This window comes from Embiotoca jacksoni, unplaced genomic scaffold (genome assembly GCF_022577435.1).
Source record: "Embiotoca jacksoni isolate LCO1_2020_lvr unplaced genomic scaffold, fEmbJac1.0.p SCAF_20, whole genome shotgun sequence".
Taxonomy (NCBI): Eukaryota; Metazoa; Chordata; class Actinopteri; family Embiotocidae; genus Embiotoca; species Embiotoca jacksoni.
The window spans coordinates 4,209,333-4,234,078 of record NW_027185341.1 but is presented as its reverse complement, the minus strand read 5'-3'; the positions used below and the strand labels follow the sequence as shown (position 1 = coordinate 4,234,078).

The 24,746-nt window shown below is 45.1% G+C and overlaps 1 protein-coding gene across 3 annotated transcripts in view; it reads left to right on the top strand.

Moving 5' to 3' along the window:
* The window catches only part of capn15 (calpain 15), a 47,918-nt gene that overhangs the window by 19,126 nt on the left and 4,046 nt on the right, over positions 1-24,746 (top strand). For all 3 annotated transcript variants that reach the window (XM_069155753.1, XM_069155754.1, XM_069155752.1), the window contains exons 2-11: positions 4,096-5,758; positions 11,532-11,740; positions 13,855-14,038; positions 15,197-15,420; positions 15,905-16,030; positions 17,390-17,542; positions 20,296-20,457; positions 20,612-20,847; positions 21,027-21,196; positions 24,050-24,228. In XM_069155753.1, coding sequence (XP_069011854.1) covers positions 4,096-5,758; positions 11,532-11,740; positions 13,855-14,038; positions 15,197-15,420; positions 15,905-16,030; positions 17,390-17,542; positions 20,296-20,457; positions 20,612-20,847; positions 21,027-21,196; positions 24,050-24,228 — 3,306 coding nt within the window. The remainder of the gene's footprint in view (positions 1-4,095; positions 5,759-11,531; positions 11,741-13,854; positions 14,039-15,196; positions 15,421-15,904; positions 16,031-17,389; positions 17,543-20,295; positions 20,458-20,611; positions 20,848-21,026; positions 21,197-24,049; positions 24,229-24,746) is intronic.

Genomic DNA, 24,746 nt, shown 5'->3' with positions numbered 1-24,746 from the left:
TACATTCTGTACCTCCTGACTCCGTCTGCTTCTCGCAGGTCCACTTTTCTCCGAAGCCCGAGGGCTCCCTTGTAGACATTTCGGTTGCAGCGGTTCAACTACCTTTTGCCCACGATATCGCTCGTGTTCACTGAGCGCTTTGTAACAGCCCGCGTCCAGAAACGCTACGATTGTCCTGCGCCCGGCGGAGCGGTGAAAAATTGACCAGGGTTCAGTGATGCTCTTACTCGAGTCAATTTAGACCGGGAACAGATCTTTTAGGAGCAGCGGGCTGCACTGAGGACCTCATTGCAAAAAGATAGAGTTTCTAGAGGTGAGTTCTCTGTTTCCCCCCCCCTCCCCCCACCCCCCTTCTCTCTCTCTCTCTCTGGCTGTCTCTTCACTGTAAGCCATTGGCTACCCGCCCAGGTCTGCGACACTGAGGAGCTGAAGTGGGCACTTTTAGCGCAGCTCCACTGAGCACAGGGCCAAGGACAAAAGGTGCGTGCGTGCGTCTCCGTGTACATGTGTGTTTGTGCGCGCTCCCGTCAGTGAGTGGAGCCTGCACAAGGAAAGCCTCCTTTTTTTAAGTAGAGTCCAGGGATCACAGGCTGTCGTGGTTCATCCTGTACTTTACACACACACACACACACACACACACACACACACAGGTGTGTTTGCGTTAGCGACGCATTCAACAGGCAGCCCGTTAAATGAGCGGCACGGTCGCGTCCGTAGCTCTTCGTCACGTGTCATTTAAATTTGATAAGTGTGCTTCTCTTGCAACAAATAATGATAAGATAATTAAGCTAGATATCGCCTCGAAAATTCCCCGAGGTCGAGTCACTTCAATAAAAAGCAACGTCTGCCGAAGACCAAAAAAACAAAAACAAAACAAGAATGGATTTGCGATCCCTGCGCTCCGGCGAGAATCAAATCAATTGCTTTGACAAAGTCTCCATGTGGCTGACACCATGACTTTGCTCTCTTGCCGGAGATGAAAGAGGCCTGACAGTTATGAAAATGTCCACGGGGTAGAACCTGTCATCGAACACGAGGTGTGGACACTTGTTGTTGTCGTCGTTGCTGTTTGCGGCCCTCGGATAGGCGGACCTTTGGAGAGCCGAGCGCGGTGTGAACATGTGCCGTCAGAGCTGGCGTGGGGCTGCCACTTAATTCAATCCCATTTAACTCAATGTGTCGCAGTCTCAGCGCACAACACGGGTTGTTTGGGGGCAGATGAAATGAAATAATTTAAAGTAAACCGTTTTCATTTTTTTTTTTTTTTTTTTTTACTCGGTGACAGATGTTGCATTGACATGCCGTTTGTGCTTGTGTTTAAGACCATAAACCTTTAATATCGCAGTGCCACCAGGGGGACATTCCAGACAGTCCTGTGGGACGAAAGATTGGGGAAAGCGAAGCGCTAAGTACTGAATTTTCAGTGTTTGTATGTCTTTATCAAATTTTTGTTTTCCTAGTTTTGCTTATTGTTATCATTGGAAGGCTGAGTTTCCTCTGCGCTGAGGGGAGGGGGGGGGGGGGGGGGGGCTGGTTTATGTTGGAGTGCTTGACTGCAGCTCAGGAGAATGAATGCCGTGCTGATGGCTCCCGACAAAGCACCGAGACTTCTACACTTCTGTGGTCCTGGGGGCTGAGGACACGCGTAGACTGCACAAATGCAGATAGACAATGAAACAAGCAACAGGCTATATCTTCAGATAAATATAGCTACATGCCCGCATATACACAAGCGCACAACCCCGTGGCAAGGACCCACGCACTCAAAGACGCCCATTCAAATCCTTCCCTGCTGTCATTTCCCTCTTCACCTCGGGGAGGAGAGCTGACGAGAGGACGGGACAGTGCGCCGGGAGCGAGAGATTGTAAGAGGTTCCCCCTGGGTTCGGAGAATTCGCCCGAGTTGAAAGGGTTTAATGGAGGTGAACTGAGGGCAGTTAGCTGGCCCGGGCACATGGCTCTGCAGTGGGGAAAAGCAGGACCCATGCTATCCAACTTGCAGTCATCACATACTTCGGTGGCATTAAAATGTCACATGGAGCGTGATATTGTTTTTTTTTTTTTTCCTCCATGCCCTAATGTGAAAATAACAAAGGATTATCAGGATATGTTTTTCAGAAGACAGAAAGAGTCTGTTTCCAGGGGGAGGGGGGGGAGTATGTGTGTTTTACAAACGGCCACTAACCAGTGCATCCCCCGTAAGGGCCTTTGTCCAAGCAGCCTTCGATGTGGACAACGCTCTCCGACCATTAAAAAAGGATATATGTGACCACATCCACGAGCTCGGGTCATCTTGTGAGCAAAACACCTTTCCTTCTGCGGTCGATGCGACAAGAACTGCAGTATCCTCGCTCTTAGCACCTCATCCGCCACTCGCCTAAAATTCCCGCATTACCCCTCTCTGCGTTGGTGTACACACATGAGCAGCCTAAGTGACAGTGACATTTAAGGGCTTGTTCAGACAGCCACCATGTCCGTCCCTCGCGGCTGTCCGTGTCCAAACCCCTCCCCCATCCCCCCCCTCCCCCCAACCCCTCTCCCTCGTAGCACAGTTGGAACTATCCAACTGTGCTGCTTTCCCGAGAAAGGCCCTAATATAGCCAACTATCAATAAGTCTGATTGACTGAACTGCAGGCACAGAGTGAATTGTACATACAAGTCAGTCCACAGTAACAGACCGCTTTAGGTTTTAGTTTGCAGGGGGTGGAAATCACAACATTTCTCCCTGCCTTGTTTCCACTGTTGAGTCCAGTTAAATGTGTTGATGGTAGCCGGCTTTAAATCGCTTCGACGCTGGCAGCATCAATGATTTGTCATTAAAATATGCCAAAATCAGAAATGTCAGAATGAATACACCCACCCATTCAAAATTCACTTGGAAATTCATTTGGGCAGGGGATTGACATGACCTTAAGTTGCCCCTCATCCACCCTGCATTAACATTCACAGAGAGAAGGTCTAATATGAGGTGGAAGAGATCCCTTGTGTTTTTTTTTTTTTTTCCCCCATCCTAATAAGTGTCAGCCAGGGGACTGGAGCAACACTGGCCTAGTATTCTGAGGCGATAGCAGCCTCCTCTCTTTTCCTCTCCTCTCTGTGCTGTCTCTCTGGCTCTAATCAGGTGGCCATTGCGTATGGATTTATTGCCCCCCCCTCCCATTCCCCCAGGAGGGAGATTTGATTTTTTTTTTCCCCCTGCACTGGCAAATCCTTTGCTCTCACTCAATTTTTCTTTTCTAATACAGTCTCCTTTCTTCTTGCGGTCTCAGAGATATTTTTGCTGTCATCTCATCCGGTAAATAATCACCTTTTGTTTACTGAAAGCGTATATTCATTCACACGATTCTTCAGAATTTATTATAGCATTTTCACCACCAACACTGTTTCGAATGTTCCTTCTTTTACAAATTCACGTTTCCTTTTTCTTTCTTTTTATTTATTATAAAGCAGGTCTAGTTGCTGTATACATACTATTTAAGTGTCAAAACATTCAGTCCGCAGAGAATTGCTCACAGCCTGTGTTTAGCAACCGTGTCGTTTGGACTTCCATAAGTTTGTGATGTCACAAATATGTGCTTATGTTGTGTGGCCGCCTTCAGCACGGCCCACTGTCCAACCTTTCACGTGGAAGAAAGGACAGTGCAGTTATTCCGTCCTCAAGTTAGAAAGCTACAGGACCAAAGAAAGCCTGTGATTGTTCTGGCATTCAATGAAAGAGTCAGCCAATCAGAAGGGACGGTCCACTGTCGGACCTTGAAGACATAAACTCAAAACAGCCTGTTCTTGGTGGAGCTCCAGAGAGAAGCTTCAGAAACAAGATGTAAAATTATAGATATTTTTTTTTTGGTCTTTTTTTTTTTTTTTTGTCCTTAAAACCCCACAAATATCTTCTTATTGATATCCAGGTTGGCAAATAAAGCACTGGAAAGGTGTAAAATCGTGAACATTACTCTGAATATTAATAGCTCAAGTGATTGCACAGTGGTGTACTTAATATGCATCTATTTCTTTTTCAAGCACTTACAGCCACACAGCAAAAGCTATTATTGACTGATTGTTGAATTTGGTCTGACTCACTGTTTACTGTTTTCCAGCCACTCTCACTCTCCTGGCTCCATGGCAGCAGCGGTGCGAGGCAGCGAGTGGTCATGTGGACGCTGCACCTTCTTAAATGCCGGTGCAGCACCTCGCTGTTCCATCTGCGAGGCACCGCGCCAGAAGCCGGACCTGAACCAGATCCTGCGGCTGAGCAGCTCTGAGGAGCATCGCTGGTCCTGTCCCCGCTGTACGCTCAACAACCCCCAGGGATCGGGGGCCTGCTCGGTCTGCGGCTTTGGTCCATCCCCCGCCACTCACACGCCCCCCACCACCACTATAGCTGCCACTGCCAATGGCCTCCCGCCCGCGTTAGCCGAACCCCCAACACCTACCGTCACCCCCGCCGTTCTCCTTGAGCTGCACGGACAGCATCCGGCGAAGGAGGAAGTGCTGCGACGGTCTGAGAGCAATGGAGAGGTGGTTGGTCTGGAGGGGCAGCACTCGGGCTGGGCTTGCCCTCGGTGCACACTCCACAACACCCCCGTGGCCCTCTCCTGCTCAGCATGTGGTGGGCCCAGAAAACTGTCGTTGCCTAAAATCCCTCCGGAGGCCCTGGTGGTGCCTGAGGTGCGCACGCCCGTGCTGGGGTTCCCTGTTCACACTGCTGGGTCATCCCCGCTGCTCATTGACCTAACGGACGACTCCCCTCCAGCGCCTCCCTGTGATCCTCAAGAACCTCCCCATGTGTCCTCACAGTCCCTCCCCTCCCCTTTTACTCCTTTCTCTTCCCTCCAGAACAATCCCGTTCCCCGCAGCAGGAGAGAGGTGCCCCCTCCTGGGCGCACACCAAACCCAGGCACTAACACTCCCAGCCCCACTTCCCCATCAACGGCCAGTGTGCCACCCCAGCCCGGCCCACAGCGGCCAGCCAAGCCCAAACACGCCCAGCCCCAGGAACCTTCATACCCCAATAAGCGCCTAAGTATCTTGGAGGAAGAAGACCACCATCCTCTGACCCCTCACCTCCCTGTTGTTTCCTCAGCAGCCCCCACCTGGAAGTGCCCTAGCTGCTCCTTGCCCAACCCAGGTAGCTCATCTAAGTGCGAGGCCTGCCGATCGTCACGGGCTGGAGCTGACCTCATTGACCTGGTAGGCTGTGAAACGGTACGATTTACCCCGGCCAGCCCCTCGAGCCCGGACTTTAGCACGTGGGCCTGCTCCAAGTGCACCCTGCGCAACCCTACCGGCGCGCCCAAGTGCTCAGCTTGTGGTTCTTCCAAACTGCATGGCTTTCAGGAGCAGCCGGTGCCCTTGCCCCGCTGCTGTACACACTGTGGCCTCCCAGTGGGGCCCGGCACTGCGTCGTGCTCCTGCACACCTTCCTCTTTTTCGTCCTCCTCAGGTCATAAAACAAGGAAACAGGCCCGCTGCTTTCCTTCCTCCTCTTCTGCTATTGCTTCTTCTGGTCCTTCTTTGTCCTCCATCTCATCTAGCCTTCAGGAGAAGGTAGGACAGTGGAGCTGCCCGGCATGCACGCTGCTCAACGACATCAAGACCAAGAACTGTGCAGCGTGCCACACGCCACAGCAGTATCTCACCCTTCGCAAGGTGGTTAAACCTCTGAAAAGGAGGGAGAGCATGCATGTAGAGGCCCGCCGACGAAATGATGAGGGCGAGGCCAAGGAGCTTTGGGAGAACATCGTCAGCTTCTGCAGAGAGGTAAGGGAAACATAAGTTGTAGCTAAACACACTGAAGGCACATGCATTGTGTATGTTATTAGTAAATTGTAAGGGGCTGCTTTCGGTGAAATCTTCCGGGCCGTGTGCATTCAATTTGCGTAATCTTTAAAGGTCGAACAACAACAAGGTTGGACAAGTAAAGTCTTGTCCAAGTAGCAAGATTTCATCCGCAAACAAGGGTTTGCGGATCATTTGTGGTGAAGCCGCTATGACTTCATCATGTGTCACCATTTTGTTCTTCTTATCTTCGCATGCTGGTGAGTTTCTCTTGACGTCTGTGAGAAGTCATAGTCTGCTCATTTCAGTGTGTAATGGGTCACATTGCCTTTCAGAAAACATTTCCTCTCATTGTTATTCCTCTTTTTGTTACGGCTCTGGCATTGTTCCCACTCCCTCAATCCTCTCTCATTTCAGAGAAATGCTAATAGGTTTTGTTATTGCCTCTGTTTGCGTTTGCTCTGTTAGCTGAGTTTTAAACCACTTGGCCACCTAAACGAGCTGCAGACAGAGAGCAGCTAATTTTTTACATCCTGCCCTCAGTCGCAGTAAAGCCACTTCACAAAATTTGGAAATTCTTTTTTCAGGACTGCAACTCGTTGACTGCGAGGCTCAAATGATTCGTTTTATTGTTTGATCTGATTAGACTCAGACTGATCTGCTGTGTTGATTTCAAATACTGACAGCGAATCAGACTCCTGTCCTTCGTTGACACCGACCTCAGCTTTATATTTAGGAAGATATGACACTACTTAATGAAATGCATTTGAAAGATAAAAACTTTTTTCATCATTCTTAATGTAAATTTCCTCTCAAGCAAACCTCATTGCTTCAACTTTGACTTGTTTTTAATAGATAAAAACAGACAGAAAACATTCCTCTAATGTCCGTAAAAACACGACATGAATTAAGTTGTATAAATGTGACATGGTAAAAAGTTCATCATTAAGGTTTTTTTTTTTCCTTAACGAAGAAAAAAAATATATAATTATGTTTTTTATAATTGCAGCCATGTGTGTTGTCATAACAACCTAAGATAATGAGGCATTGCTACCGGCTCAGGCGCCTCTGAGTTTGCATTTACAGTTCAAAGATCAAGAGTACAAAGGGCTTTATTTTACACCAAGGACAATTCGAGTTATGTTTTTGTCCCAGACTGACACAGCTGTCCTTCTCCTGCCGAGCGCCCACTTCGTTGAAACAACAAATGTTCTTGAACGGGTATTTTACTGTTAATTTAAGGATGCATTGTTAGTATGGCAATATGCACCCTACACAATACGCATGTAGCAGAGCGTAAACATGTAAAACATTTACAGTAAAAACATGACGGTGTAGAATATTATTATAGTGGACATAAATCTGCGCGCAAGCAGATCTGCTTCCCGGCAATCTGCCAAGGCGCAAGTGCATCTGGCTCTTCCAGGGAATGGAAAACAACTCTCTCATTGGTTTATTTCATGAAATGCTCAAAACACATCTATGTTTAACCAGGGAACAAAGTACCGCTCCTTTCAACCATGCGGCATAATTTCCACCGAGATTGTCTCCCGTTAAACTGGCAAAAGTGGACAAGCCCTAAATGCACTGCAGAGTGGGACACCTTATTGGTGTGATCCAGCTGTTCGAAGATGCAGAAATGTTGTCCCCAGCAAGGTGGTTAAACCTCTGAAAAGGAGGGAGAGCATGCTCTGTGACAACCTTTATGTTTGAATCACCCCTCACAAGCTCCCTTTGCATCTTCAGTGCTGAACCTTTGATAAGCATGTAAGATGCTGTCATGGATATTTGACTGTGAACTCTCAGGAGGCTTCATTTGAGACTGTTTGATAAGTCTCCTAACGCTCGTGCTAATGAGACAAATCTGATTGGATTAATTCAATACCGGAAGAATGTAGTCACTGCAAACTGCAGAAGCTCATACCGAAATGTTTTTCATTCCATGAAAATCATGCACACTTGCCACACCAACATGGCACCTATCGTGCCATGTTTACAATAGAAGGAAGTGAGCTTTGGAATGCATTATTAATGCCTTCTTTGAAAGTCACAGGGCTCACCACGGTGAGCGTGGGAGGGAAGTCGGCTCAGAAGGAAGGACGGATATCAGAGATCCCTCATCCCCACCTTCGCCTCCTCTTTTCCTAATCTAAGAACGTCATTTACTCTTTCTTTTGTCATCTTTCCTTTTCCCGCTCAAATATTTTAGGTCGGCCTCTCTCTAGCTCTTCCCATCTGCGCTCTTCAAAGTACTTTCCCCCTCTTCATCTCCTTTTCATCCCGTCTTCTTCCATCACATCTATCCCCACAAGCTCGTCCTATTTTTTTTTCTCCTCCTCTCTGCTAATACCTCAAAATATACTTTCCCCTTGCTACCCACCTCACCTCACCCGTCCCATCCCACCCTCTCCACACGACTGCACTCAATTCTCCAGTGTAGCAGTCAGTGTGTGTGTGTGTGTGTGTGTGTGTGTGTGTGTGTGTGTGTGTGTGTGTGTGTGTGTGTGTGTACGTACGTGCGTGCACGCTAAGGTGAACACAGGGCTGGCCTATTTTTAGCAGCAGAGCTGGAGAGGAGAGGAGCAGAAATGATCTGCTTCCCTACAGTGAATGTAATCACTAACAGCATCAACTGCTGCATCTGGATTTTATGGGCCGAAGAGATGAAGGGTGGATGGAGGGGGGTGGGGTAAATTGGTGAGCAAGCAAGAGGTGCTAGTCCTTCTAATCCATCTTCGTCAAGGCACTAACACTTGGCAGGCACCAAAACACCCGTTGGTGAAAATGTAATAATGATAAAAGCTTTTGGTTTACGCTGCGGCAAGATGTGTGCGCAGTCTGACCACAAGAAATATAGCGGCGGGTTCAGACTGCATGCGTTTCTTTCTGGACTTGCTGGACTTAATAAGCACACGGTGTTGCCGTTGAATATATTTTTTTAAGTTATTGTCGGGGCTAGAGTTGCGATGCAGGAAATGTTATTGGCTCTTCACCTGAGTGCAGTTTGTCTCTCCCTGCTCCCTCTTCGCCCGTCGACTCTCCTTGATTGGTTTTGATGGCGAGAGAGGTGCGTGCTTGATGCCAATGCCCCAGAGCGTGTCCGTTTACTCACCGTGCCAAACAAGTAGTAAATGCTACTAACAGCCATCAGCTCGACTTGTAAACTGTGAAAACACAGCACGGCTTGAACTGGTTTCTCTGTTCCTTTTCCATGTTACCCTCTGGGGGAGCAACAGAAATATGCTACACGGCAACAGATTGACTCCGACTTGTTTTATTTTCCTTCTTGTTTTTCTACTTGTTGCTTACATTTTTGTCCCACTTGGATTTGATCAGCGATTTAGATTCGCGTGTGGGATTGTTAAGTTCTCTCTGCCCGCAGTGACGGCTTTTCACTGCATATGACAGCATTGGACGTGCCAGGCTGTTCTTGAGCGGTTTTGTTTTGGGTTTAATCAGTGTGGCACTGTGAAATGCAGCTCAATAGTTCCTTGTCAGTACATTTTAGAAGATCAATAGCTTGTCTGTAGCGTGTAGATATCTCGCTACAAGCTTATACCGTCCTTAAAACAAAAGGCCTTGTCTGGCTGCCAGTTCTGTGTAGTCTGGGAGATGACGGGAAGGCAGCAGGTTTTCCTTGCTCAGTGCTGAATTGGCTGATTGCAGTCTTGGGCTTGAATGCTGGCAAGTGCCCAGGGAGAGACTCGGGAGACAGCACGACCAAGTTCACTCGGCGAGGACAGTGAGCAAGCCTTCCACTGAAAGATGTGGCATCACCCAGAACCTAAACAACTTGGCAAATGTGGTAGCTCTTCTTCATAATCCCACGGAAATGTTACAGTTTATTTTTTTTTTTTTTACTAACGCTATGTCTTATTTCATGAAGGGAATAAATGTTCATTCAAGGTACATCCCATTTTATATACACTGTTTTACATTTTAAACAAATCACATGTCAATACGTGTTCTGTGTACGAGTGGTTCGGTTTGAATTATCGCCCCATATGATTGCAGTTACCTGTCCCAGTGTGTCATTTGAATGTACAGTATGTTGTCCAAAGCTCTCAGGAAAACAACAAAGAAAAGAAACCGATTGTTTTGTCTGGAACATCCTGTGCACTCCAGATGAGACTCGGCTCATAGCACAGTCTTTATCTTGTGAGCAGCCCGCAGCAGACCAATCTGCTCATCACCATGTCTTGTCAATGGCTCAGAACAAACCCCTCAAATATTCTCATGATAGAGCAGGTGAGTGCAGCCGGATACTCGTAACAGCAGTACCTTCTGTGAAGTGAAAGAACGGGTTACGAATGTGTTGGAGAACACGGTAGAATTTCTCAGCATCAGCTATGATGTACTAACATCACTCTTGGTTTATTCATTCGTTGTAGTTCCACTCTGACCTGCAGATGAGAGTGTGTAAGCCAGTGTGTAAGATAAGAGGCTACCCGCCAAAACATTAAAGTAACTCTTAAAATATTAACAGTATATTCTTCTTGAAATACAGACTGCAAAACTCTGCATATGTTTAGTATTCCATTAATACTATGTGCGGACAAAAATGGGTGCCTGTCTTGGCTTGAAATTGGAGCATAATCAGGCATAATTTATGATATGTTTATGATTTGGAGTTAAATTATGTCCATGATTCTTTGATAGTAACTATCACTGGCTGGAGTAATGACATAAAGAGGTTTATTCTTTAACCCTTGGTCACCAATCACAGTCCTGTCTTTCTCATTTCTCTTTAGTCTTGTTAATGTAAAGACTCTGTGAGTTGCATCAGTTACAATTTCAGTCTCCGTATGTATCCAGAGCCAAAGCTTTGCTCTCCACCTCTGTGCTAAATTCACCTCGACCCCTAAGCCCACACAATAAAAAGGCAGCACAAGGGTCATCCCTAAGCCAGTGAACTACAGAATCGCTAAGCCACGTGGAGACCTTGGATGGCCGGGGGTTCGAAAGGAAGCATTCAAGTGATTCCGTCTGGTCACTAATGCTGTATCAAGGCTGTAGAATTGGATTGTGGGGGACGGTTAGTAATCAATTCGCCTCACTGTGAGCTGCCAGTGGGGTGCCCTCAACACATCCCCTGCCTGCCTCGCAGCGCGACTGGCTGAGCCCACTTCTGACACCACCAATAGGAAACCGGATAGGGTTTGGCGTGTGTGGCTGTTTGCCCTCTCAGGTTTGTACAGGAGAGTTTTAGATGGGCAGATAGTGTGTCAGATTGGGTGTCTTGATCTGTTAATGTATCCATGTAGTCCAGGTCCTCGGTACAGTAGACAGGCAGCTACATTTCAGAGTGTTAAAATCAAGTGTGTCATTTAAAATGCTTTGTGCTCTGCAGGGAACGTGTCAGAAAGTCGGCAGCTTCAAATTCGATTTGCATATTTGTCAAGTATCCTGGCTAGTAGCGTACATGATACCCCATGTGGTTCTCATACGTGCGCACAGCACATGTATGATGCCATGCTGACAGTGGAAGTAATTCCCTCTGCCACATCAGTAAAGATGAATGGCAGGCATTTGCCCTTGTTCATCCCAGAATCCAGGCCTCATGTGGTGCTTTGTAGTGTCCTGTTTTAATCATCAATCACTTGTAAAAAAAAAAAAAAAAAAAAATAATCATGAAGAACTGCAGAATAGTTGATCCTCAATGTTTATCTGAACAGGTTTACCATTCTCACTCCTTTGTCCCTCTGTCGCTTTTCCTCTTCGACCTCCACTGTGTCTCTCCCTCGTCCTTGTCCAGAACGCTGTGAACTTTGTGGATGACAGTTTCCCCCCGGGACCGCGCTCCGTGGGCTTCCCCGAGGGTGACAGCGTCCAGCAGCGAATCAAAAAATGGCTGCGCCCCCATGAGATCAACTGCAGTAACTTCAAAGACCGAGGCGTCAAGTGGTCCGTCTTCCGCACGCCAAGGCCGTCCGACATCCTGCAAGGACTCCTCGGAAACTGCTGGTGAGCTGTCGCAACGAAAAACAAGGATACACAGGACACTCATCACGTTAGATAACCTTGAACAATCTAGAAACAGACCATTTATTTACAAAAAAAACTTTGAACAAACAGTGAAAGTTGCCCTGATTAATGCTTTGACCCAAAGCCAAAGATCTCCAAAAGTAAAAGGAAATATTTCATTCTGTTGAGTCTGCGAGAGGTCAGCTAAATAAAGCAGACAACAGATAACACTTCTGTCTGTATTGTTTTTGTCTGAGTCTGCTGCAGAAGAACACTGCAGCCTGGAGCTAGTTGACAGAGATGGAGGCAGTAACACAGAGGCAGTGAAACAGCAAGTGAAGAGAGCGAAGGCAAGAGAGCTGAAAAATTGGGAGGCTGAAAAAAAAAAAAAAAGAAAGAAATACGGGGAGCATTAAATGAAAGAGAGCGTGGTGGAGTTGGACAGATGTACAGATACACCTGACAGGGAGATTATTCACAGGAATGTGAGTCTGGACACATGCTTTATCTCCCTGCCCTTGTTCTGTGTGCCCTTTGGGTGTGTGTGTGTGTGTGTGTGTGTGTGTGTGTGTGTAGGAAGATGGTGGATGGCAACACACACACACACACACACACACACACACACACACACACACACACACACACACACGCGCGCAAACAACAAAGAACTCTCACTCACAAAGTTGTCCCAGTACAACTTTTCAATTCATCACCCGCACACACAGCTTATCAAAAATAACCCTCCCTGGAGCCAAATCCTCAAACTCGCAACAGGATGTAACCCAAATTCTTCCACATTGGCTTCATATCTTTTTCTCTTACACGCACAAACACACACACACACACACACACACACACACACACACACACACACACACACACACACACACACACACACACACTTGTCCTAAAAACCCAGCAAACATCTCAGCGCCTGCCAGCCAGCCAATGACATCAGAAGAAAGTCGTGCCAGTCACCTTTGTCCTTGAGTGCGGGCTGCGATACAAGCTGGCATCAGAGCCACATTATGACACGGCTAATTGGATTTTCATCGGATTCTTTTTGCCGATTGGTATTTCATCAGCGACTGAATGGCTGATCGGCCTCGCTCGCTCAGCTGCCACTTGAACAGATGGAATACAGCTTTTATGATACACTTTTCTCACCCCACACACAAGAGGTTCAGCCTTTAAACTGCGCCTGCACTAACACACATGAATGGTGGCACAGAAGGGGATATTCCTTCCTTTTATCTGTGGATATTGCGAAAGTACTGCCAGTGGCAAACCCCTCAGTTTGGTTATGTTTTAGCCGTGTTGTTAATAAGGGGATCAAAATACTGTTGGTGCAAAATCAGCAGTGAGTCAGCAGCATACAAAGACAAATATTTTTAGCTCATTGTCCCAAAACCTCAACTTTTTTGAGCCGTTTCATTAGTATTGTATGATCACTGCGCTACATTTGCAGATGAACTAATGTGCACTTTAAAATATATTCCTTTTAAGTCGGATTCTTGTGTCCCCAGCTGTATTTCTTTTGTGTAAAGAATGAGCATTTTCAGATGTATCCGGGATTTTTGATGAGCTAATTTCTCTTGCAAGCTAATTAGGGGAAGCAAGTCAGTTTGTCTTTGCTGCAGGGTGAATTAACCGTGATGTAAAAGTAACCAGAAGGCAAAGAAGCTTGACTCATCAAATGTGACTGATTTCCAATGAAGGCAAATTATGTAAAAGAAAGAACAAATCTTTCATAGCTGCTCGAGGTACCATGTTTAAAATAATGTTTTATTTCCTCATTCTCAGTTTAATTGCTGCCTGTCAGTCTTTTTTTTTTTTTTTTTTTTTTTTTTTTTTTTTTTTTTTTTTTTTTTTTTTTTATTCCATTCTTCTCTGATTGAATCAGTTGACATTCCCTGAGCATGTCAGTTTTCCTGACTTAAAGTGGACGTACTTTCGGCCGTCCACCAGGGCGTCCCAGTCAGCTGATCACTTGTGTATTTTCCTCTCCAGTCGTTTCACTGCCAAATTCACATCTTCTTTGTGCTTTGTTTCAGTCCCATCCTCTTGCTCTCCTATCTGTCCATCCTGATTCATCGACTGTTTTCTCTCTCTAGGTTCCTGAGTGCGCTGGCGGTATTGGCTGAGCGTCCCGAGCTGGTGGAGAGGGTGATGATCACCAGGACCATTTGCCCAGAGGGGGCCTACCAGGTTCGCTTATGTAAAGACGGGACGTGGACGACGGTGCTGGTGGACGACATGTTGCCCTGCGACGATTACGGCTACCTCCTCTTTTCTCAGGTCAGAAGCGTGAGGGGAATCCTGGAGAGAGAGATCAACGCCTGCATGGACACAACTAAAAAGAGAGGGAATCGAGATAGAAAGATATCTTTTCCTACAACATGTAAACACTGTACATTGCAGACAGATTTTGAACATGTTACACTTGCCTGATTTACAGAGTTGCAGCTTTACATCAAAGTTAAATGTCTCATAGTATTGATTTAAATTTGTATTCTCAGATTTGCTTTGTTCCAGACCTCTGAACTTATTCAGAATATGTGGGCCTTAAATTCATTTCTTATTTTTTTCAATTGGATAACCCATAAGTCATCTATCTGTTTCTGCTGCTCATCCAGGTCACGATAAAAGATATTATTATGAATTACTGTCATAGCTGCTGGGACGAATTGACAAAAGTCTGAAAGGATTGCTTATAATTTCACTGTAAAGAACTGTAAGCCTTATGATCTCTGCTGGTTTTCATTGATATATTGAATACTTTGGCTGGTTAGACTGTGAAACAGGTATCCAAGTACATTCTATACAGCATTAAACATGTATCATAACATCTTACATTTAACTCAGTTACCCCCTGCAGAAACCCTGAATAATAACATATTAATGAGTTCAAGTTATTTCGTTATGTAGCTTTTTATCACAAGCACGTCTCAAAGGACCCGACAGAGGAGGCATTTCTAATTAATCAACAGTCAACAATTACAGGACAAATGAAGTATGGAATTATGCAACAAATAGAGCAGCAGAAAATAAAAGGAGGCAAACAAACATGCTGAAGAGACGTAACTGTAAAAGCACCGTACCTTGTCGTCACCTTATCTAGAGATTACGTCACACTAACAGCCTTAAATAAGACAAAGGAAAGAGTAGCCAGGTTAAAGGGAATTCCTTCTCCAAGATAACTGAACATGTAAAAATCCTGGAACAGTAACATGTATGAATTGTAAGATAAGAAAGAATAGAAGAGACAGTCCACTTTTGTTGAGATCCTGGTGTTCAGAAAACGTTAAAGTCACAGACAACAAGTTGAGAGAACCTTAAAAAAAAACCACCAGAGCAAAGACAACAACACCCTGTTACAAATGTACTTCTCCCAGTGAGTCACACTCAGACTCATCATGACTAACTGTTTCCTCGTTCTCGTTACCGTCACTCCAGGCCCAGAGGAAGCAGCTGTGGGTGGCGCTGATTGAGAAGGCCCTGGCCAAACTCCATGGTTCCTACTTTGCCCTGCAGGCAGGGCGTGCCATCGAAGGCCTGGCCACGCTGACCGGGGCTCCCTGTGACTCCCTCATGCTCCAAGTCAGCTCCACCAACCCCCGAGAGGAACCCATCGATACTGACCTCATCTGGGCCAAGATGCTCAGCTCCAAGGAGGCTGGGTAAGAGAGGGAATGCAGGGGAATACAGGTGGAGCTACTCTACAAGGGGCACATCAAATAATATCTCATCTGAACTTCTCATTCGAAAAACATTTTGAATCAATACTCTCTCATCACAACTACAAACAGGAAGGTGCTACAAAGGGGCTGAATGCTAATTTTTGTGTCTGTAGTAAAAGAGGTCCGGTAAACAGTACTTTGATATTTGAGCTTTAAAAGCAACATGAGACAACAAGCAGAACTCCAAAGAGGCCAAATCATCTGTGGCCAAACTGCACGTCCACTTGCCAGAATTATTATTTAAAGTTTGTTTAATATATCAAAGAAGAGGGACGGCCTGGAAAACCAGAGACAAAGTTCATCACCAAAGAGCAGCAATCACAAATTGAAACACATCAGTGGAACATATCAGACACATACACAAATAATCAAATATTATCTGTTATTTAATCTTTGTTTCCTAATGATTTGGTTTGTCTCCTAGGTTTCTGATGGGAGCATCTTGTGGAGGAGGCAACATGAAGGTAGACGATGTTGTTTATGAGTCGTTGGGTCTGAGGCCTCGACACGCGTATTCCATCTTGGACGTACGAGATGTCCAGGGCTACAGGTACGGCTGGTAGCATTCATCTTTTTTATTCTTTGAGTGTTTGTGTCTTTGGCTTTTGTTTTGTCCCAATGTTTCTAGCAGACAATACAGTAGACCTTGAAGGAAAACAACATGAAATGACCAGATAACGTTCTAAAATGATCCAATTCATTCACTAAAACAAAACATCGGGGTACCATTTCAGTACAGAGCTCCAAAATGGGAGCAGCTACTTCAGGCGTCCCTGTCTCTGAAGCAAAACTTCAATTCAGTTTTGCTCCTGGTCGAATCATCGGGGCAAAAGATTAATAACTCAAATTTCAATTTAACAGTCAACGGGTACAAGTCTGTATTCTCCAGAATGAGAGAAGTTAAAGGAAACGCCTAGTTAATATCTGGTGGAAATATAATATGATTCTATTGGGAAAACTGTCAGTACAGTCTGCAGCATAAACCCGTTCACTTTTTAATTCTTGGACAGTTTTTGATTAGTTCACCAAATGTGTCACCATTTTTTTTTTTTTTTTTTTTCACAGCTGCGACAACAAAGTGTTTGAATTTTCTCCATCTCTGATTCCAGGTTATTGTTCCTCATGCCATTGTACTATGTACAACACAAATTGTTTAAAAAATAAAAACGGGGGGACATGACATAAACCCTATGACGTTGGCCTGTGTTTCTGGGAAGCAAAATGCATACAAACAATTCCTTCTTTTCCTGCATCTGCATCTTCCTGACTGTTAAAGATTTCATACACATAACACATTAATCATACAGTGTGTTTCACTTTTATGGGCTTGAAAGTCTTTTTCATGCAAAGCATACTCTCATGAGCAAGTGTTGCACCATTTTGAAACGTTGTTTTCTGTACATGTAGCATTGCGAGTCCTCACAAAGGAGGCCTCTTCTGTCTTACCTGAGAGAGGAAGTTGAGAGTAGCCAAAAACCCCAGATGTAATTTGCTCAAGAGCCACACACACACGGCCACTTTAATTTACTGCCATAAAGCAATTGGAGTGGAGGATTGGGCCACAATGCTTGATCTTAAAATGAGTCCTCCTGCTGGGAGCCCGAGGAGATAAAAAGCTGGTTGGAAATGGTGATCCACTCGCACTTCTTTCTTTTCTTTTTTTTTTTGGAAAATAGGGAATCTCCAATATGGTTTTCCATTATGCCTCCTACGTTTTCCACTGTAGGAGAAGGCAATAAAATGAAATGGGCTGTTAAAAAGCAGGCAATCATCCATAAAAGGGGCAATATGAGTCTGCAGAGATGAGCATGCCGCGTTGACTGAGAGCTGTTGTCACTTTAACCGGTTCCTGTATTTGTCTCTCCCTGTCTGCTCATTATCCTCTTCCCTACCTGTCACTCTGCTCCAGGTTGCTGCGGCTGCGTAACCCGTGGGGTCGCTTCTCGTGGAACGGCAGCTGGTCAGACGAGTGGGCGGACTGGCCGCAGCACCTCCGTCATGAGCTGATGGCTCATGGCAGCAGTGAGGGGGTCTTCTGGATGGAGTACACTGACTTCATAAAGTAATAATCACATTTATGCACTGGGATTTAGCAAGAAGAAAAACACTGGCTGTCTCTCAATTTTTGTACTCCCGATAGACCACTTACATGTTGGTACAATTACTTTGTGTAGTGTGGCAATTTCAACAGGTGATTGTTGTGTGAAATTGCACACGGCTGTTCTGCACTTACTGGAAGTGACAGTGACGTATCCAAACATTTGGATACGTCACGTGCCTACAAATCGGCGAGCTTTGTTTGTTTATTGAAAAGTTCTAACGCCATTTCATTCCTCCTTTTTCACTCGCATAGTAAACCTACTGATGGCTACTTTCTGATGACAGTACACTGGTAATAATTTGTAAAAAAAAAAATAACCACTACAATGTGGACATTTGTGTATAGTCCGATGTTCGCAGACACAGATGCTGCCCCATCGGGCCACCGATTTCAGCAGTTTGAAAATAGGTTGGTGGCTCCTCCCCTCCTGCTACATAGCAAAGATAGCGACCGTTGTGGGTGAGAAGTGTCCATCATTTCTCACTTCATTTTTTGCCCGTTTTAAGTACACCATCACGATACTCATGTTGCCATACTTATCAGTGTGAACGCACTTATATACTTAATATAGCAAATGTAGTACACAAATTGAGACGGCCATTGTCTATCTGTCTTAAACCATTTTTGCTTTGTTTACAGGAAACTGTGGGCGTGTGTTCAGTAGGCCAGATGCATTAATGAGGGCATCAGAATATTAGCCTCATGAAATAACTCACCCTCTCACACTCAATCATTCCCAGTTAGCCTTTCTGCCCCCTAGTGGCCCTCATCAGTCACCGTCCACAGTTGAAGCTGAACATAAGTTATCATTGCTGTCATGTTTTTGCAGAGATGATTTCTCAGTTAAGAACTGTGTCTGTTGGTGTGATTTTTTTTTTTTAAACATTTTTTTCCAGCTTATTAAAACAGAGACTGTGTGGCTGCGACTGCTAAAGCTACACTTAACTCATGTTTTATTTCCAAACACCCTCCTGCTATAAATATAAAAGGCATACCTCCCTGTGAGGACGTGTCCCATCAAAGATGAACACACCACCAGCTGTTTAGAAGGACGAGTCTTTGTTATCTGGGCGCAGGTGGAATAACTCAAAATGCTCTTTTTTTTTTATTGTGCCATGATGGACACACGTAATGTGATGGATGGTTTAATAATCTCATGCCTCAGTAGATCTCACTGACCATCTGGTATTGACACCACATTGAGTGACAGTGTTTTTGTTGTCGTGCTTGCCGACAAGCGCGTCATACACCGGTTTCCGCTCTGTGGTTTTATCATGGAATTGTTTTTTGTTTTGTTTTGTTTTCCAGGGATTCGGCAGACAGAAGCTTAGACTTGTCATGGCTCTCCGTGTTTTGTCATATTAGACTAATCCTGTCAGTCAGTCACACACAGCATTAAGTATTGACCAGTGTTTCTCTAGCTGTTCCCTCGTGTTTTTTTTATGCATATCTTTCCCTTTCATGGCATGATCGTATCATTAGAAGCTGACCTTATAGAGGTCTGTTAACTCTGTTGCCTGTCGCAGTTTGATTGAAAACAAGATGGAAAGTAATCTGAAACAATAGAAAACTGTTGTTGTTCATGACTTGTCTGAAAACTTAACTGAAGCGACAATATTTTTTACAAATGGTTACTGGAACTGAAATACAGCCTTAAAATCAATGAAAAGCAAAAAAAAATGATTTATAAACTTTGATTATAAGTCATGCCGTTTGCGAAACCATTTCGCGTACGTGTAGAGCGAGAGTTTATATATTGTGTAAATAACCTAATGTAAAGTGACTTCACAAACAGAACCGCTCTTGCGTGGAAAAGGTTTTCCTTACTGATCAATGGAGCTTTTGACAAAGTCCACCGAGCCAGTGGCTTCATAAAACTAAATTATGTGCGTACAGCACATGTGTCTGCCTGTTATTAAATGAGAGTCCGAGGTGGCTGTCCTCCTGAACAACTCAGACGTGAAAAATGTGTTCAGCCTGGATGAGAATCCCATCTGTCCTCTGGCTGTTTATTGTTTTCTCTGACAGACAAATAATCTCTCAGCTTTGTGCTATATGACAAACAGCTTGTGTCTCCCTGGACTTGTTTTAGTGGGGGAAAAGAAAAAGTGGTCAGCCTGCCAGCCAAATAACGAGGCCCTTAAATCAACTGCCATGAAGCAAGTGGACAAATAAGGCTGATGTTGATGACATTTCAGAAAGACGACACTAAACAAAAGGACGGATAGAGCACAAACGCAAGGAAACGGGAGGTTTCTTAAGCAGACGTATTTGTCGGTAGTGATCAAAGCCAACTGTAAAACTTGAGATTTCCTTCCTTTTCTTCCTCTATCTTCTTCCCCATTGTCAGGAAGACAAAAGTAAAGATGTGAGACAGTTGTCAGAGTGAGGTTAGGAAGTGATGAAACAATGATAACGGACTGAAAGCGGAGAAGAGGTTGTCTCTCGGGGGCTTTGTCTTTGAAGGAAGAGGTCTGATATGTTAGCAAAGTAAATTGTGTTTGTACAGCAGCACCCTCAGAGGCTAATGTTAATGCTTGTGATGCATACAAATAGACTGAACTCATGACAGAGGGGAGAGTGGATCAGCCTGAAACACTGCTCGTGTCTCAGAAGAACAGGTTACTCAGCAGGTCTGGAAACATGTGAATAAAGAATTTACAGTGTCATATATAGACTAAAGAAGGCTCTCTGCTTTCTTTTTCCTCCCTCAGGTACTTTGACTCGGTGGACATCTGTAAGATCCACTCGGACTGGCAGGAGGTGAGGCTCCAAGGCTGCTTCCCCAGCAAAGCCAACGGGCCGGTGACGGTCACAGCCCTCACTGTGCTGGAGAGGACTGCACTGGAGTTTGCTCTCTTCCAGGAGGGAAGCAGGTGAGTCGAAAAGCAATCAGCATTTTCAAACCTCCCACATCCCTTCTTTTATCGCCTCTTCTCCCCGTGGTGTGTATTTTTTCTTCTTTCTTTTTTTTTTATTTTTTATGTCCCCTTCCCTCCTGATTACTTACTCCCTTCATCCCGCCTCCAGGCGCTCAGACACGGCCGACAGCCACCTGCTGGACCTGTGCATCATGGTGTTCCGCGCCTCCTTCGGTAGCGGCAACAAGCTCACCCTGGGCCGTCTTTTGGCCCACAGCAAGCGAGCGGTGAAGAAGTTTGTTGGCTGCGATGTCATGCTGGAGCCGGGAGAGTATGCGGTCGTCTGCTGCGCCTTCAACCACTGGCAGATGAACGTCAGCGGGACGGGAGGTCCACTCACGCCCGGTAGGTGTTCAGAGCTTTCAAGGCAACAGTAAACGTACCTTCCAGTCCTTTTAAAAATGCACCTCGACATCAAGCTGCGCTTTTGTGGTTTTGCTCATGAATATTTCCTCGGTAATAACAGTTGAGCTTAAATCTTTGGGTTTGAGTTATTCTGAAGCACGCTGCTGTCTTCCTCCCAGTCTCCAGCCCCACCAGCGGAGCAGCGCGGCGGCCAAGCCAGGACTTCCCTGGCTACATCCTGGCCATCTACAGCTCCCGACAGGTGATGGTGGAGCAGGTGGAAGCGACTGCCACCACGCTGGCCGACGCCATCATTCTGCTCACGGAAAACAAAGGCGAAAGACACGAGGTGAGACGCACTCATTTCGGAACAAGAGAACAAAGGAAACTTGCAATAAAACAAACACCCGCAGTTCTGTTAAATATCTACATCTGTTTACATTGTTAAATTTGACTTCCTCTGTCCCATCTCCCTACACACACACACACACACACACACACACTCACTCTCTCTCCATTTCATTGTCTTTGAATATGATATTGCAGTCCAGAGTCCAGGTTTTTAAACAGTTACACATGTTCTGTGCTTCAGGCTCTGTGCTTCAGCCTTTTCAGTTTGAAGTGAGATAATGGGTATTTCATTGTGTCAAGTCTCTGCTTTGGTTTAAATGGGTTTAAATCAATATAGAAAAAAAATGGTGCGGTCAATACTGCAGCTTTTAACACACAGTGTTCGGGGCTTCCAAAGTAACGGATCTGACACATTAAGTCAAACAAAATCATCATTATTCAGGATGTTGAAAATCCTTTCCAATGTGTGCCAGAAGTCTGAGACATGAGGAGACACTTTGCATGTTTCTTTTGCGATGCTCTCCCAGTTCTTCACCGCAGCATTTAGCTTGTGCTCGTCATGGGGACTCAGTCAGTCAAGGATGTTTTACCATATGTTTTCAATTGTTGGATGCTGGATAATGATAATGTCCATCCATTATCTATACCCACTTTATCCTGAACGTGGCCACAGGGGGGACTGGAGCCTATCCCACCAGGCAGTGTTCACCCTGGACAGGTCGCCAGTCCATCACAGTGCCAACACATGGAGACAGACGGAAACATTCACACTCTCATTCACACCTAAGGGCAATTTGTAGAACCACCAATTAACCCGTGATGCATGTTTTTGGATGGACCCAGAGAGAACCCACACAGGCACAGGGACAACATGCAAACTCCACAAAGAAATACCCAGGCCCGGATTCAAACCCGGAACCTTTGTGGTGGGAGGCACCAATGCTAACCACTGCACCGCCTGTAATGATAATGTCTTTGGCTGAATTTGAGCAAACTCCTTTATACTTCTGTTTGAATCCTATTGACTCCGTCAGAACTGAAATGTATTCCAGCGTGACAGTTCCAACGGCATCAATGCGATAGCCGAGCCTTTAACAGAAGCACCATCACACTTGACAGATGAGACGGTATGCTTTGGGTCAGGAGTTGTTCCTTTTTCTCTCCACACTCTCCTCTTTCCATCATTTCGATAGAGGTGGATTTTTGTTCCATCATCCATAAAACTTTGTCTCACAATTCTCCTGATTTGAAAACAAGTTTGCCCTCATCCAGGAGGAAAGTCTTGACTGGCTGCACAGTTATAGAAGCATTTTTTTTCTTCACGCATATGATTGGCTGCTTATCCACAACACTTCTATCAAATTGTCTGACATTTTCTTGAGTTTGATAAATCAACTGTCTTAAATACACTTGGGGGTATTTTAAGCCTCTTTAATATTACTTTCACCAGCATGGTCACCTCTTTGCACGTCATATTGATGAACAACTCCACCTGACTCTAAATGGCAACTTTTGTGCCTGAACTGGCGCTGAAAAGACCCGATAAACATTTAGTAGGAAAGTGTCCAATTACTCTGAACCCTTGCATTTTTTTTCAGAGTATGTTAAAAGGTGGGGCGGTGCAGTGGTTGGCACGGTCGCCTCACAGCAAGGAGGTTCTGGGTTCGAACCTCGGCCGGGGCCTTTCTGTGTGGAGTTTGCATGTTCTCTGTGTGTCTGCACGGGTTTTCTCCGCGTACTCTGGCTTCCTCCCACCATCCATAGACATGCAAGTCAGGTTAACTGGTGATTCTGAAAAATTGCCCTTAGGTGTGAATGAGAGCGTGGAAGGTCTTTGTTTCTCTCTAGACAACACTATGTGTTGGCCCTGCGGGTATAGATAATGGATGGATGGATGTTACAGTTCTTTCTATATAGATGTAAAGCTGAGACTTGACTCCATTATTAGATTTCAAAACTAATGTGCTGAACCGGAGTGGAAGAAGAAAATCCTGTTCTGACTTTACATATGCAAGTACGTGCACATCATCTCTTTCACAACAAATGAGTCTGGCTGTCCTGAACAACTCGTACCGAAAAGTGCTGTCACATTGGCTCGTACTTTACTTTAGTGGATGACCGCTTTTTAAACACTGGAGATCATCTTTGTTAAATCATTCAGCTCTTCAACTCCAGGAATTCTCTGGCACTCGGAAACAGCCACGGCACAAACAGTACTGTTTTAAAAAAATATGGTTAAATACAGATGTTTAGTTATTATTAAACAATTTTAGTTGTCCTGAGTCATGAAAAAAGAGCTTTGTATTATGAGAACGTACATGTGTTGTTGTCCAGGGCAGTTGGATGTGAAATGACGGCAGTTTAGCCGCTCTTGTATTTGTTTTATTACAATCACAGCCCATTAAAGAAAGATTAGCAGCCAATGAATAAGAGATGGAAGTCATCTTATCTTGAGAGACAGTTGTTATTCTTAATGTGGATTGTTGTTTGTAGAAACATTGTAATGCTATTAAAATAAATTTAAAAAAAAAACAACATTTTCATTGCAGCTACATAGCAGTTAACACATTATTTCAGTTGTCAATCTCTGGTGTTTGTCCATCAGATGTTTCCTTTGCTGTTTCTGTAAAAGCAATAGTCATACTGGTAGAAACCCACCAGTCTTTCTGCATATAGTCGTGTCAATACACCAGAAAAATCCAATACATGTTGGTGTAGGGACAGACTTTGAAGACATATCACTCTGTCGGCTTTGGACACACGGTGGGCATTTCGAGGTTTGAAAATAGAATAGCAACCTCTCTGTAAATTTCGCGCTTACGCTTCTTTGTGTTTCCATGTGCGCTCTCAGGGCCGCGAGGGGATGACATGCTACTACCTGACCCACGGCTGGGCAGGGCTCATCGTGGTGGTGGAAAACCGCCACCCCAAGTACTACCTCCACGTCTCCTGTGACTGCACTGACAGCTTCAATGTGGTGTCCACGCGCGGCAGCCTCAAGACCATCGACAGCGTACCGCCTCTACACAGGTACACAACTCTGAAAGGGTCTTTTCTTAATTTAACAAGCTTAATTTCACCTTGGTAGGAAGCTGAAAAGAGAACAAGTTAAGAGATGAAATGCTCTGGGAACATTTGATACAGGTGCAGAAAGCATCTACCACGCATGCAGACTTATATAAACTCTGCGTTCCCACAGGATTAGTGTTCTATATTTCTTAATAATCTACCCCGGGCTGGTCTCAGAACAGGTAATGGCTGCCTTTGTTTTCCGCTGGTCCCCGTTGTGCTCTTCACACTACTGGAGGCAGATGCACACTTGCGGAATCCGGCATCGTGTAGCTGTTCACACATCATTAGACTTCCCTGAATTTAGCTTATTTGAATGTTTCACTTGCACAGACACGTAACGGCTCACATTAATGTGAATTTAGGACCCTCACCCTAAAGTTATGGTCCACATAATAGGAAACTGTAAAAAGTCACCAGGCATGACCGTGAGCACATCTTTTATTGTCATTTTCTCCATCGAACAAGAACATTATGCC